Genomic DNA, 13,706 nt, shown 5'->3' with positions numbered 1-13,706 from the left:
ACCCTCGGCACTTAGAGGAATTTCAGAGATTAATCTACCACGTGTTATTACTCCGAAGCGTGAGTTGAGTCCTGGTTCATCACTATAACTTCCTCCTAAGTGCAAAACTCCCAACGACAGTTATGGAAGATAAGGATAATGTACTCTAACTCCTGCGGCAGTTGTGGGAGTTAATCTTGAACCCTCTGACCTCCTCATATATAGGGGAAGTTATGAGACAAGTAACCGCTTAAAGAGCGCACTATAAAAACACTCATTGACATCGAATGAAGGTACGTTTTTACAATTCCTGAAAAGTTGAAAACTCTAGAAGTTGAGAAAGAAACTAACTTTGGCATCGGAGGGTTCTTGGCCAGTCCACCCCGATCACCTTTGATGGTGTGTTCTTTTTCTCAAGTCTTTTAATCAATTACTAGTCCTTTGAAACCCGAAGCATCCAGCCTACTGATTTTCCTTTCATCATCAAGATTAAAATCAATCTCAAACATTATGGACAAAAATTTTAAATTTCAAAGCATGGTATCAAAATTACCCCAAATTCAAAAGTATGAGTCTTAATTATAAAATAGGCTAAAATGCAAAACCCACACTTTAAGTTTCACAATTTTTCATTTCAATCCTATAAATTTGAGTTTTGTCATTTTAGTCCTCTAAGTTTCATTTCTTTCTAATTAAGTCTTCCGTTAATTTTTGCCGTTAACTTACCATGTTATTCAAGATCCAACCCAATTAAGTCCTTCATCTTCATCTAAGTTATTCAAGATTCTTATCTGACCCATTACAATCCTTATATTCTTGACGGTTTTCGCTACATTTCTAGACCCAGATAAATCCCCTTGAATCCTTATCATAGTTGCACCTTCTCTTTCTCTACTCAATGCTTCTCCATGGTTTTCACACCCACAAACAAATGGGCAACGAAATTTGTGCTTGTTAATGAAATTGTCCTCACTTGTAGGAACAATAGCTTTGCTCTCGTCGACGTAATCGACCCTAATGGCTTCAAGAATCTAGGCCTCAACAAAATGGCTGACACGAGCGCTGACCATTATGGGGATCGAAACGATGCACTTGATTTCCTTGATGAGAGATGGGTTTGGCATGCGAGAAATGCCTCGTTGAGATGGGTCCGACGCAATGAGACAACATGCACCAGCTTGTTCGACGATCTCGACTTGTTCGACGTTTGTGACTTCGACAATGGTTCTGCCATGTAGCATTTAGGTTAGCCCAGCCTTAAGGGAAAATGGGTTTGTCTTGGTGTCTGTGATGGCAATGCTATTGTAGACCATGACGGCACCATCTTCAGCCATTGCACCAAATGTTTGGGAAATTGACTGAACCAAAAAAAAATGATTAGAAAAGAAAAGGAAATGAGAAACAAGGAATGGTTGGCTTTTGGTAACAAATATATATATATATATATATATATATATATATTAACTAAAGGCTAAAACAATGTCGTTTTGACAAATTAACTGCAGAAATTAACTACAAGTTAACAGAGGATCTAATTGGGAAAGAATGAAACTTAGAAGACTGTAATGACAAAATTTAAACTTATAAAACCGAAATGAAAAATAGGAAAATTTAAAAAATTATTTTGCATTTTGGCCTTATAAATACTATAAAATCAAAGTTTCTAACTTTTAGTGATCCCGTGAGAATATGCCACATCAACTTTGAAACTCTTTCCACGTCACTAATATTTTGTTATAATTTTTAATGTTTTATAATTCTACAATATTTTTTTAATAATTTTTTTATGCGACTCTCTTTTCAGGGAAAAAAAAAAAACTATATCCCCGCGTTCAACCTCCCAGTTAGATTTCCATCTTTTGTCAACCTCCCAACCCCAATCTCTCTTCATAAACCCTAAAAGTAACTTGGTAAGGCAACGTTGTAGCTAGTCTTCTCATTCATTCTCTCCAGTCCACCATCTGGGACAGTTTCAGACTTCCATCCCATAGAATGATGGGTTTTTATTTGGTACATTATACAATTTTTTTGAATTTGAAGGGTTTTGTTTGGTTTTGAAGTTTTGGGTAATGATGTTTTGGGGTTTTTAAGTAGAATTTGGGGATTATATAAAATTTGGAGGTTTTTAGTTTTAGGGTTTGTTATTTTGGCATCATCTTAATTCTTCAACTTATAAGCTTTTGCTTTATAGAGAATTTTTATTTGGGTTCTTGTGTTTTTTTTTTCTTAATTAAAGTTATGATTTTTGGTTGGTTAAAATTATTATTATGTGGGCTACTTCTTAAAATTTTTTTTTTTTTTTTTGCCTTATTGCAAACCAACCATTTAGTAGGTTGGTTTTAGTTTTACTATTCTTATTTCTGAAGTCTACCCAAGGGATACTGTTCGATACCTACAAATAAAATTAATTAAGAATGCATTGGATGTTTTATATAGGAGAATGCATTGGTGGGTTGTTTGCTTAACCTTCTTGTAACTACTTTCTTTTTTGTTCTTTTGTGCTAAGAGTTTGTTTTAATTCCTAGGTTTGGTTATTTTTCCTTTTCCTACTGTTTTATGATTTTATACATAACATCATCCCACAAAACCTTAATTCTGTTTCATGGAGGAATTGCCCTTTATAAAAATTTTATAATTTTAGAGATTTGATTGTAGTTCTTTAAATTTTAAGGATTAATTAAACTATGACTAAACTTGAAGGATCAATACTGTTTTGTTTTGTTTTGTGCAGAGAAGTCTTTCTCCATTGTGTGGAGCATATAAAGCTTGTTTTTTTGCATCTAGTTTAAGAAGGAGACCCCAGTTATCAAAACCCTTTTAGACTTGCTTTACCCCCAATAAGCTACTCCACCAGGTGCTTGATAAAATTCCTGAGAGAGCACAAAATAAGAGAAAACATGGGCAAGAGAGGAAGGACTAATAAAACACCTAATGTGTCACCTGGGTTTCACAATCCAATCTCATTGAGGGAAGAAGCTACTGGGAGAAAGCAAACCAAAGCCGGCTCTAAGAATGCTAAATCCATGTTAAAACTTGAGCACTTGCAGAAGCTAGCAACATGGGCCAGTGGGGAGGCTGCCATTCCTTCATTAGGTGCTTTTTTTGGGCAACGTTTGGCCGCTGTAACAGAGGCCATGGGGGAGCGTGCTGACCCTTCTTTGTTTTCATGCGAGAGGTTTGTATCTAGCTTGCATTTGTACTGTAGTTATTTTATTTTATTTTAGTTGGTAATTGCTTGTAGGGGCTTGAGCTCAGTTTGAAGATTATTTGATGGTCAGCTCTTGCATAGATGGATGCATACATATTTCTTACAATCACATTCACCTGAGGATTAAAATTTTTCTTGTTGAATGGTAAACTCAAAACTGTTTCCATTTTTTTGTTAATGCAAAGTAGAGCTTGGAGTTAGAGAACATATGAGATATTTTATGGTATGGAAAGGCCTTGTTTGCAATATGAGTTTGTTGTTTGTTTGAATTTTGAAGTGTTACTAAATAGATAACTGAGAGCAACTGTATTGTATTTTAATTAGTGTAGGCTGTACAGTAAAGGAGATTTTATAAGAAGAAAGGGACATGTTTCAGGCCTAGAGTTCAACTTTCTGTCTATGCAGAGTTTTTCGGTAGTTAGAATGAAGGTTTCTATATATATGTGTTTATATATATTGCAAGTGAATCATGTTTAGATGCTTTGTAAAACTGAACCGATCTACAAGAGGAGCTAATGGATGAGTAGACTTCCCCTTTCGATTCACGGAGTGTGGTCTGGGACATGAGGGGAGTTTAATCACACACACACACATGTATATCCTTATTTCCATTGATAACATCAGATATTAGAGTCCAAGATGGAAACTTTGAAAGAAACCTTTTAAAGAAGCGATAGATAGAGAAAAGAGAGGGGATAAGAAGATGTTCTATCTCCCTATTTTACGTTAATTTATAATGTATAAGTTAGTTTTTTTCAGAGGGATTAGAGTCATCAGCAATAATTGATGGTTTGTTTGGATTGAGGGGGAGGAAGGGGGAGTAAATTAGAGTAGAATTGGCCTAAAACTAGCCTATTTTCAGCCAGCTCTAGGGATCAGTTGCTTGCTTCTTTTTGTGGAACTCTATTTGATTGGTCTCGGGCGTGGGGACTCACGTCTAGTGATTTCCTCCCTTCTTTTCTTTGTTCCCTTCTCCTTTTGTAATTTCTCTGTTGTTTGGTTTTCTATCTTGTTTCTCTTTGTTTTCTTTTTCTTGTATTTCTGGGTTGCTATGTGTTTTTCAGGCATAGAGTAACCTTCGTATATATATCTTTCTTACTTATCAAAAAAAAAAAAAAACTCTCCAATGACTACATTTCTTTGGCACCCAAGTAACTGCCCATGGGTCAGGTCCAAACTGACCTGATTCCAAACTTATATAAGTTCCATTAGCATTAATGTGCATGCTTCTTCGATCGTCAAATGAACAATACGCTTTTCTGTTTGCGTATGGAGGATGGAGGTGCATATATGCAAACTCTTTAAACTCAATGAAATACTAATGAGATTTTGGCAAAAGAACCTTTCAATGCACGACCTGTCTTTGTGCGTTGAGGAGAGTTGTAATTGAGATTTTGTTTATTTGTTGTACAAGCTAATGGTAATGCTAAATAATTAAATATGTTGGAGGTATGGAGTAGGTATGCTTTAGGCATTCTACTGTGCATAAATAGCAAGTCATTTTTTAATGGAATTCAAAAGATTGGATTGAATGAGAAAGCTCTTTTGCAGTTAGCCTTCAAATAGGTTAGAGAAAACTGATATGCTAAGTGGTTGGTATTGTCTCTATCACCTTTGGTTACTTGCAGAGTATTTGGAATTACAACGATTCCCAAATGCAAACAAAGTTTTTGTGAGAAATTGCATGGGATCTTGAAATTCCGTAACACCCTAAGACTATGGAGGAAATAGGCATCTGGAATTACTGTCCAAGCCACAGGGCCCCGGCTCATCCATCAAAATAAGCAAATCATGAAGCTTCATGACATCAACTAGAACATGCACCTGGGGTTTTGTATCTCTAACCATGAACAAATGAAGTTCTAGTCCCATTTGCAAAGCAAAGTCTCTTTGGTGCAAATTTTTCTTAGTTTAGTGTTGATTTATCTTGGTAACATTATTTATGAGTCACTACTCAACCTTTATCTAGAAATGATCAATTAGATGCATATTATAATGACAATTGTAAATCATCCTTGCTGCAAACTCCCTGAAAAATTGGTGTGTGTAATGTGTGTTTCCTGCCAACTGGAAGTATAAAGCATTAATGCCCCATTTCCTAATTCGTCATCCTCTTGTTGTTTGCTAGAACATATGATTTGAGCAGAAATTTTTTATTGATATTCCTTTCTTATGCTTTCAATGTGGGCTTTAATCGGTTTGGTGATTTTTTGCATTAAAAGACTTATATTTAGAGTATAATATCACGTAAGATGTAGGATTATGAATTTTAAATAAAAACATTGGTTTCAAATTGATTTGCAAATATGATGCATCAAACAGTTTTTACTTCCCACTGTATGGATTGTATGATTTTCTCTTTCTTTCTTTATATATTTTTTGTTGATTACCTATTTACATAGAAGCAAGAACCATGCATTATACTTGGTAAAAGGATTTTTTTCTACTACTTTCATATTACACTAACTTGTGCTTATTATGAGTTAATTCTAGTGGCAAAATATATCATTAACACTGGTTTGCACTTAATTTAATTTCGAGCTCCTCTCTTTCATAGTAAATAATATGTAGAGTGGCCTTGACTGCCATGTAATTGAATTGCAGATGTGAAACAATTCTTCAGCCCGGGTTTAACTGCACTGTTCGAATTGAAAAGAATAGGGCAAAGGCAAGGCATAGACGCAAGAAAACTAATGATTTCACACAGAACAACGTGGTGTACAAATGTCACTTCTGTTCACATTGGAATCTGAAGAGAGGGACCCCAAAAGGACATATGAAAGAGATATGTCCCTCAAAAGCCAAAACATCTTTAAAATCAGAACCTGCAAAATCCAGGCTTGGGAAGTGCACTAACTTGGAGAAGGTCACCGGAGACAAGGATGGTAGCTATAAAACAGATGAGATTGCTTCACCAGCACTAGCTAAGGAAATTCCAACTACAGAAAGTCCCGTAACACCATTGGTGAAAACTGGTACTACCTTGTTGGAGTCAAAAAGGAGAAAGAGGAACCAATCAGCATCCAAGAAACCACCTGGAGCTGAAAACAATTCTACCCCAATAGATGCAGAAAAAACTGTGAGCATGTCAAATAAACGAAGAAAAAAATCTTGGACTGGTTTGAAGGAAATTGCTGAGAGTACCAAGTATGATAGCAGTCGAAACATCACTAATTTGGCAATCCCATTCTTTACATAAGTGGGGCATTTTTCTTTTAATTTTTTTTAAGATTTTTTTGAGGTTAGCAAATTCCTCTTCTTTTTGTTTCTCTCTTTCTTTTCTGAGAATATCAAAAGTTATAATTTTGTTACACTACAGTAGATCAATACTCCCAGATTGAAATCACTATATCAAAAGCGCTTTTAGAGGTGTAAACCTGTAGTTATTTTTTTGTGTTGTAGAGAAACAGAGGGCATCTTTTATTTCTCGTGAATCTCCAAGTCCACCAAAATGGTATTCTGAGTAACCTTTTAGCAACTTACAAACTAATGATTCAACAATAATGATGGTTCAGTCTCAAAGATGCTTTAAAACAATTTTGTATATTACCTTTAATACAGGTTTCTAATACTTGTACTCCTTGTGAAAGGCTGAGAAATAGTGTTGAGTAGTGTGCTCCACGGCTCTGTAGAATTTTGATTGTATATTGTTCTACTTCTTTCTAATCGTTGTTCAATGAATTTTCAATACCCCAAAGGATAAAAGGTTCAGAACACCATTAAAAAATTCAATAGCCTTCCTTCTTTTCAATACTAATTAATTGATTAAAATAAAAACACTACATGGGTTTACTAAACATAAACCTGAAATCCTCTCCCAAAAGATAACATGCACAATAGGCATATTGGGTCTCTAAGAAAATAAAACCACAGGAAATTTAAACTAAATCATAAGTGAACTAGACAATAGTGAAATAAAAGCAACCCAAAGAAGTTCAGAAAGCCCCAAAAGACATGCAAATATGCAAATTAGAAGTAGAGGTAAACTATGATGTGCCTCATATTCCCAACTGGCTTTGCACATCCAGGATGGTATTAGCAGAGTCTCTAAACCGTTTGGCCTCCTCATCCGTGAGATGCACATTGGTCACACCCAGGACTCCACCCCTACCGAGCTGGGCTGGCAAGCTCAAGAACACGTCTCCGCCTTCAATCCCATAGAAGCCATTAGCAAAAACCGAGACTGGGTGGATCTTCCTCTGGTCTCTCAGTATGGATCGAGCCAGGTTAGCCACGGAGTACCCAATAGCCCAGGATGTGTACCCTTTGAGGCTTATCACTTCATAAGCACTATCTACTACTTCTTTGTGGATCTTCTCCAAGGTCACCTTTTCGTATGCAATTTGTTGATTTTCTAGGAAGCTCAATACCGGCACACCCCCAACACTAATGCTTGACCATAGTGCCACAGAACTATCACCATGCTCCCCAACTATGTAAGCCTGCATTACTTATTACAACCAAGTTTGTTAACAAGGTCCAGTCTACTAAATTAACAAATTTAATTAAGATTTTTTTTTTTTTGAGAAAGAATTTAATTAAGATAATTAGTTGCCCTGTCATTCTCATTATTTTATTACCTACAAACTATAGAAAAAGAACAAAAAGACCTAGTACTAAATTTAGCATTCAATACATGGTTAGTCGACTCAATTTATACTTGGCTCTTTGGTCCAATAAATAATTTAAGTATAATACTTCCAATTACAGGTTTTTAATAATAATAATAATTAAAAAAAAAACTAACTTCTTGTTAAATTAATACTATAATAAAGAAGAACCTAATCACAGTTAATGGAATCAGATTAAGAATAACATAAACAAATTACAATATGAAATTCTGTAACAACAAAAAAATACACTCTAATCCAATGCAGATCATCCACTATACTCTAACCTAAAAAGCACCATTTCCATTTTCCAAAAGGGCCTCTCCACGTAATGGTTTCTTTATTGAAACTGCTATTCACATTTAATGGACATGGATTAAATATTCAATCACTTTTTTGTCAGAGCACTTTAAAATCTTTTATTAAAAAATTTATAATAATAATAAAAATAAAGGCAACAAGTGACCGCTGACCTGCACATCCTGAGCGTTGACGTCAAGATGATCGGCGATGAGGAACCGAAACCTGGAGGAGTCAAGATTGGTGCCCGACCCAATAACCCGATTGGAAGGGAACCCGGATAGCTTCCAGGAGACGTAAGTGAGCACATCAACGGGATTGGAAACGATAAGCAAAATAGTGTCCGGCGAGAAACGAGCCAAAGGGGGAATGATATTCTTAAACAGGGCCACATTCCTCTGCAGCAGATCGAGCCTAGACTCGCCGGGGTTTTGGCGGGCCCCAGCAGTGACGATACAGAGATCAGATCCAACGGTGAGCTCGTAGTCGACAGAGGCATTGATTTTGGTGCGGGGTAAAAACGCAGCAGCGTGTTGGAGGTCGAGCATCTCGCCACGTAGCTTGTCGGGCTTGGCGTCGATGAGGACGATCTCGTCGGCCAAGTCTTGGGTCAGAATGGTTTGAGCTATGGCCATTCCAACGTTGCCGGCTCCAATGACGGAGATTTTGGTGTGGCGCTTAGCTGGGGAAGGGAGGCCGGCGCGTTGGATGGGCTTGAAGAAGGCCTGGGTTAGGTCCAGCCCTCCTGGACCCAGTGACGAAGATGAACCACTGGGGTGCATTCTGATCCAACTTCTGTGTTTTGCTTTCTTTGTTGCAGAGGGGGTTAGGGGGTTTTATATGTGTCGGAGAGTGAGAAAAAAAGGAAGCAAAGAAAGAAGGTTGGCAAAACAATGGTTGAATGAATGGGGTAAGCGTAATGGTCTATGAAATGGCCCAATGTTTTCCTAATTTTATTCTTCCTGTTCTATATAGATGCTGCTGACTATCAGGAAAGATTTTAGTGTAGATTTGACAATAAACGTGTGACTCTGGTGGACTATTCAACGGCACAACCGCTTCTAAATATATAAATATTATACAATAATAATAATAATAATAATAATAATAATTGGTGATAATATGGAGTCTTTTGGGTAAATATTGGTAAAAATGAAGTTTTTTGGAGTTATAGTAACTGTTCGAAGTTATTTGGAAAATGAGGAGAGAGAGTGAATTTCGGCAACAGTGTTGCCGAAATTCGAAGAAAAGTATGAGAGAGAAAATCCAAACTGAGGAGAGAGAAATTTTGAGAATTTCGGCAACAGTGTTGTCGAAATTCCTTCTACCCAAACCCTGCCCGCTTCACTGAGTGCCCATGCGCGTGAGTGCCCAAAAGGAAAAAATAAAAAAGGTTTGTGGCAATCCCATTGTCGAAAATGGAGGGAAAAGAAAAAAAAAAAAGAATTACAGCAATGGGATTGCCGAAATAGGGGGAAAGAAAAAGAAAAAAAAAAAAAAAAAAAGTGGCCATGTAGTGCCAAAATAGGGAAAAAAAAAATTTTGGCAATGGGGTTGCCAAAATAGGGGAAAAAAAAAAAAGGTGGCCATGTAGTGCCGAACTAGGGGGAAAAAAAAAGGAAAATTGGCAATGGGGTTGCCGAAATAGGGAAAAAATAAAAAAAAAAAAAAAGAGAAAATGTGGCAATGGGATTGCCGAAATAGGGGGGAAAGAAAAAAAAAATGTGGCACTACATGGCCACCTTCTTTTTTTTTTTTTTTTTTTTCTTTCCCCCCTATTTCGGCATCCCCATTGCCAATTTTCCTTTTTTTTTTTTTTTCCTATTTTGGCACTACATGGCCACTTTTTTCTTTTTTCTTTTTCTTTCCCCCTATTTCGGCAATCCCATTGCTGTAATTCTCTTTTTTTTTTCTTTTTTTTTTCTTTTCCCTCCATTTTCGGCAATGGGATTGCCACAAACCTTTTTTATTTTTTCCTTTTGGCACTCACGCGCATGGCCACTCAGTGAAGCGGGCAGGGTTTAAGCAGAAGGAATTTCGGCAACACTGTTGCCGAAATTCTCAAAATTTCTCTCTCCTCAGTTTGGATTTTCTCTCTCATACTTTTCTTCGAATTTCGGCAACACTGTTGCCGAAATTCACTCTCTCTCCTCATTTTCCCAAATAACTTCGAACAGTGACTATAACTCCAAAAAACTTCATTTTTACCAATATTTACCCAAAATACTCGATAATATGAGCAGTAATACATCAATTTGTATTAGGCGTAAATGCCACTTTTATTTTGGACATTTTCCTATTTTTATCCTTACATTTTCATTTCATCACTCTTAGTTCCTAAACCAATTAACGCGTGACATTTAAGTCATTGCCCTCAACCAACAAACAGAAAAAGCACACGTGGCTGACGGAGAAATAAAATAAGGTTATTTTTTTACACGTGGCATGCCCCACTTCGACAAGTGGCTTTCCCGCCCCAAACCCAGTCACGTGTATGTCACGTGAGGCACTCACCAACCAAATCTAGCACGTACACACTGAAAAATTCCCAAATCAAACATGAATCCCTAGAATTACCCTCTTTGTCTCTCTCGAACCATCAGCCTCTCTCTCAACCATCTTTGTCACTTGAAGCCACCATCATCATCAACCATCTCTCAAAACCACCATCATAAACCATCTCTGTCACTTGATACTCACACTTTTTAAATAGTGGAGAAAATAAAAGCTGAGAGACCTCTGTCTTTGTGAAAGGGTCTTCTCTCTCTCTCTCTCTCTCTCTCTCTCTCTCTCCTTATTTATAACTTTACAATATGCTTGTTGGTTGGATTTGGCAATAGGGGCCACAATGTTTTTGTATATTTTGACTTTTGACTGTTTGTTGGTCTTTGTGTGTTTGTTTGTGGTTTACATTATGGTTCATGTGTTCCCTATGTTCCCTATGTGCTCCTATTGAAGAGAGTTAAGTAAGTCTAACATTATTGTATAAGGGTTTTTTGTGTAATTCAAGTGTTGATAACTATGCATATGTTTGTTTTAGTACGACAAAACTATTAAAGTAAGTGTTGTATTATTACTTAAATATTTGATTAAGTGTTGTGTTGGTAAATACTTTATTAAGTGTTGTGTTGTCTACATGCATAATGGAATATTTTATTAGGTATGAGTGTTGTTTTGTTAAATAATATATATTTTGTTCTAAATAATAACTGTTGTCATGTTCTGTAACTAGCATTGTTTAATTGGTTTTGGGGGTATGTTGCATGCAGAGTGAACTATTTCAATAAGTGCTGTGTTGGTAAATGAATGTTGTTTTCTAAATAACTGTTGTTTTGTTCTGTAACTAGCATTGTTTAATTGTTTTTGGGGGTATGTTGCATGTAGAGTGAACTATTTCATTAAGTGTTGTGTTGGTAAATGAGTGTTGTTTTCTTAAATAACTGTTGTTTTGTTCTGTAACTAGCATTGTTTAATTGGTTTTAGGGTTATGTTGCATGCAAAAAGGATGTGCTATTCAGTATATCTGTGCATCATGGTGGCTATTTTACTGAGAATCCTAGAAAATATTTTGGAGGTGTAGTAGATGTAGTTGATAATTGTGACCCTGAAAAGTGGTCCAAGGTTGAGATAGAGGGTATGTGCATCATGGTGGCTATTTTACTGAGAATCCTAGAAAATATTTTGGAGGTGCAGTAGATGTAGTTGATAATTGTGACCCTGAAAAGTGGTCCAAGGTTGAGATAGAGGGTATATGTAGGGACTTTAGGTACCAAAAAAAAAACCCCAATAGGTGTTTCCATGCTAACTACCTAACCAAAAAGTTTACACACTGTTAGCCCTATACATTAGCAATTACAGGATATTGAAACTCCCCCATCTATGTAACATGCTAACCAAACATACACTTCCACCACTCACCTAGCCAAACATAAACATAAACACTTCCACACTTCCCACTTGTTGCCTAACCAAACTTCCACTACCTGTCTAACCAACATACAATTACAAAGACAAATCCTACATATCACCAATAAGAATGCCAAAGCCACAGTGTAAAACTTCTCTTTCTTGTAGTAGCTTGCAACCTCAGCCTCTAGTGTGATAATCCATTGCCCTTGCTCTAGGATAAGCACCTTACCACATTCACATATCTCATTATCACGCCATTGGAAGAATTTATACTTTCGCCCAACCTGAAATGCAAACCAAGCACTTAATAATGAAACACAAGAAAATTGAAAAATAAAATTCCACCATTAAAGAAGAATTTAATCAAAAAAAACTAAACCCCAGTAAAACTAAATACTCAAATTGAAATACCCAGCAGTTTGGACAACCATAAAACCTTCTGCCAAGGTTGTCTGCTGCCCACGAAACGATTAACACTGGTTTTTCAGCACAATAGCACCTCAATGGAGCTCTCCTCCTTAAGCTTGAACTGGTTGAAGAGCTTGCTTCCATCTGATCAGAGACTTCAAAGTGATTGAAGATCTTGGGAGATGGTTGATAATGATGGTGGCTTCAAGTGACAGAGATGGTTGATGAAGGTGGCTTCAAGTGACAGAGATGGTTGATGATGGTGATTTGAGAGAGAGGCTGATGGTTCAAGAGAGACAGAGAGGGTAATTTTAGGGATTCAAGTTTGATTTGAGTATTTTTCAATGTCTACGCACCAGATTTGATTGGTGAGTGCCTCACGTGACATACACGCGATTGGGTTTGGGGCGGGAAAGCCACATGTCAAAGTGATGCATGCCATGTGTAAAAAAATAAGCTTATTTAATTTCTCCATCAGCCACGTATGCTTTTTTCGTTTGTTGGCTGACAGCAAAGACTTAAATGTCACACATTAATTAGTTTAGGGATTAAAAGTTGTGAAATGAAAATGTAGGGACCAAAATAGATAAATGTCCAAAATGTAGGGACTAAAAGAACATTTACACCTCTGTATTAACCTGTAACACTACTCATCCATTCAAAGAGCCCTACTAGTTAGTATTTTTAGTGAGATGATTATTTTACAAGTATAAATATTTGTGGAGTATGAGAACTAAGAGTTAAAGTTCAAGTCTCCAAAAATAAGACTCACTTACATATACACCTAAATTATTCAAAAATAGAATTCTATATCAAAGGACGTAAATGCTTGATGGTCAAGCTTTCTTGGTACCCAATTTAATCGGAAAATACTTATGGTATGTTTGGTAACTGTTTTTTCTCCTCATTTTTTTGTTTCTAAAAATAATTTTCTATTTTTGAGACTAAAAAACTTGTTTGGCAACCCAAAATGGATAAAAAAACAAATATTGTTCTCAAAACTCAATTTATGAAGGAAACTGAAAACATGCAAAAAACTGTTTTCAGTTTCTAATTTTCAAAAGCCAATGAAAACACGCATTTAATTTAATGAATCTGTCTCATTTAATTAGCTAGCATTAGAGTTCAAATCCTAGAAACAACATATTTTAGTATTTTCTATTTTTTTTTCTTCAATTTTTTTTTAAATTTTAACTAACCAAACATGTTTTTGATTTCTAAAATACAAGAAAATTGTTTTTTCTTTATATTCCCAAAAATATAAGTTTTTGAAAATGGAAAACAAAAACTGT

At 36.1% G+C, this 13,706-nt stretch overlaps 2 protein-coding genes and 1 pseudogene across 3 annotated transcripts; 1 reads left to right on the top strand and 2 right to left on the bottom strand.

Annotated features, from left to right (window-relative positions):
* Positions 1–713: 713 nt before the first annotated feature.
* LOC142612027 (pyridoxal 5'-phosphate synthase-like subunit PDX1.2) lies at positions 714–1,313 on the bottom strand (annotated as a pseudogene).
* Positions 1,314–1,772: 459 nt separating this feature from the next.
* On the top strand, positions 1,773–6,565 carry LOC142613218 (uncharacterized). Of its 2 annotated transcripts, none has more exons than XM_075785459.1 (3): positions 1,773–1,889; positions 2,711–3,154; positions 5,792–6,565. In XM_075785459.1, exons 2-3 carry the CDS (start codon positions 2,877–2,879, stop codon positions 6,384–6,386), a joined length of 873 nt encoding a protein of 290 aa, XP_075641574.1. In that variant the 5' UTR covers positions 1,773–1,889; positions 2,711–2,876; the 3' UTR covers positions 6,387–6,565. The 2 variants fall into 2 exon arrangements, with proteins under 2 accessions (XP_075641574.1, XP_075641573.1); XM_075785458.1 differs by having other exon boundaries at positions 1,786–1,989.
* Positions 6,566–6,909: 344 nt separating this feature from the next.
* LOC142613217 (L-lactate dehydrogenase B-like) lies at positions 6,910–9,113 on the bottom strand. The gene is made up of 2 exons (XM_075785457.1): positions 8,271–9,113; positions 6,910–7,629 (listed from the first exon to the last, which is right to left on the bottom strand). Exons 1-2 carry the CDS (start codon positions 8,877–8,879, stop codon positions 7,186–7,188), a joined length of 1,053 nt encoding a protein of 350 aa, XP_075641572.1. The 5' UTR covers positions 8,880–9,113; the 3' UTR covers positions 6,910–7,185.
* Positions 9,114–13,706: the final 4,593 nt, after the last annotated feature.

This window comes from Castanea sativa, chromosome 10, assembly GCF_040712315.1.
Source record: "Castanea sativa cultivar Marrone di Chiusa Pesio chromosome 10, ASM4071231v1".
In the NCBI taxonomy this organism is placed as follows: Eukaryota; Viridiplantae; Streptophyta; class Magnoliopsida; order Fagales; family Fagaceae; genus Castanea; species Castanea sativa.
Note: the sequence above shows the minus strand (reverse complement) of the source record. Positions and strands in the feature narration are given on the sequence as shown.

Coding starts and splice junctions, on each gene's coding strand:
- LOC142613218 (XM_075785459.1), top strand. CDS start 2,877: ATGGGCAAGAGAGGAAGGACTAATAAAACACCTAATGTGTCACCTGGG. Junction 3,155..5,791: donor TCTTTGTTTTCATGCGAGAG/GTTTGTATCTAG, acceptor ATTGAATTGCAG/ATGTGAAACAATTCTTCAGC.
- LOC142613217 (XM_075785457.1), bottom strand. CDS start 8,879: ATGCACCCCAGTGGTTCATCTTCGTCACTGGGTCCAGGAGGGCTGGAC. Junction 7,630..8,270: donor TCAACGCTCAGGATGTGCAG/GTCAGCGGTCAC, acceptor TAAGTAATGCAG/GCTTACATAGTTGGGGAGCA.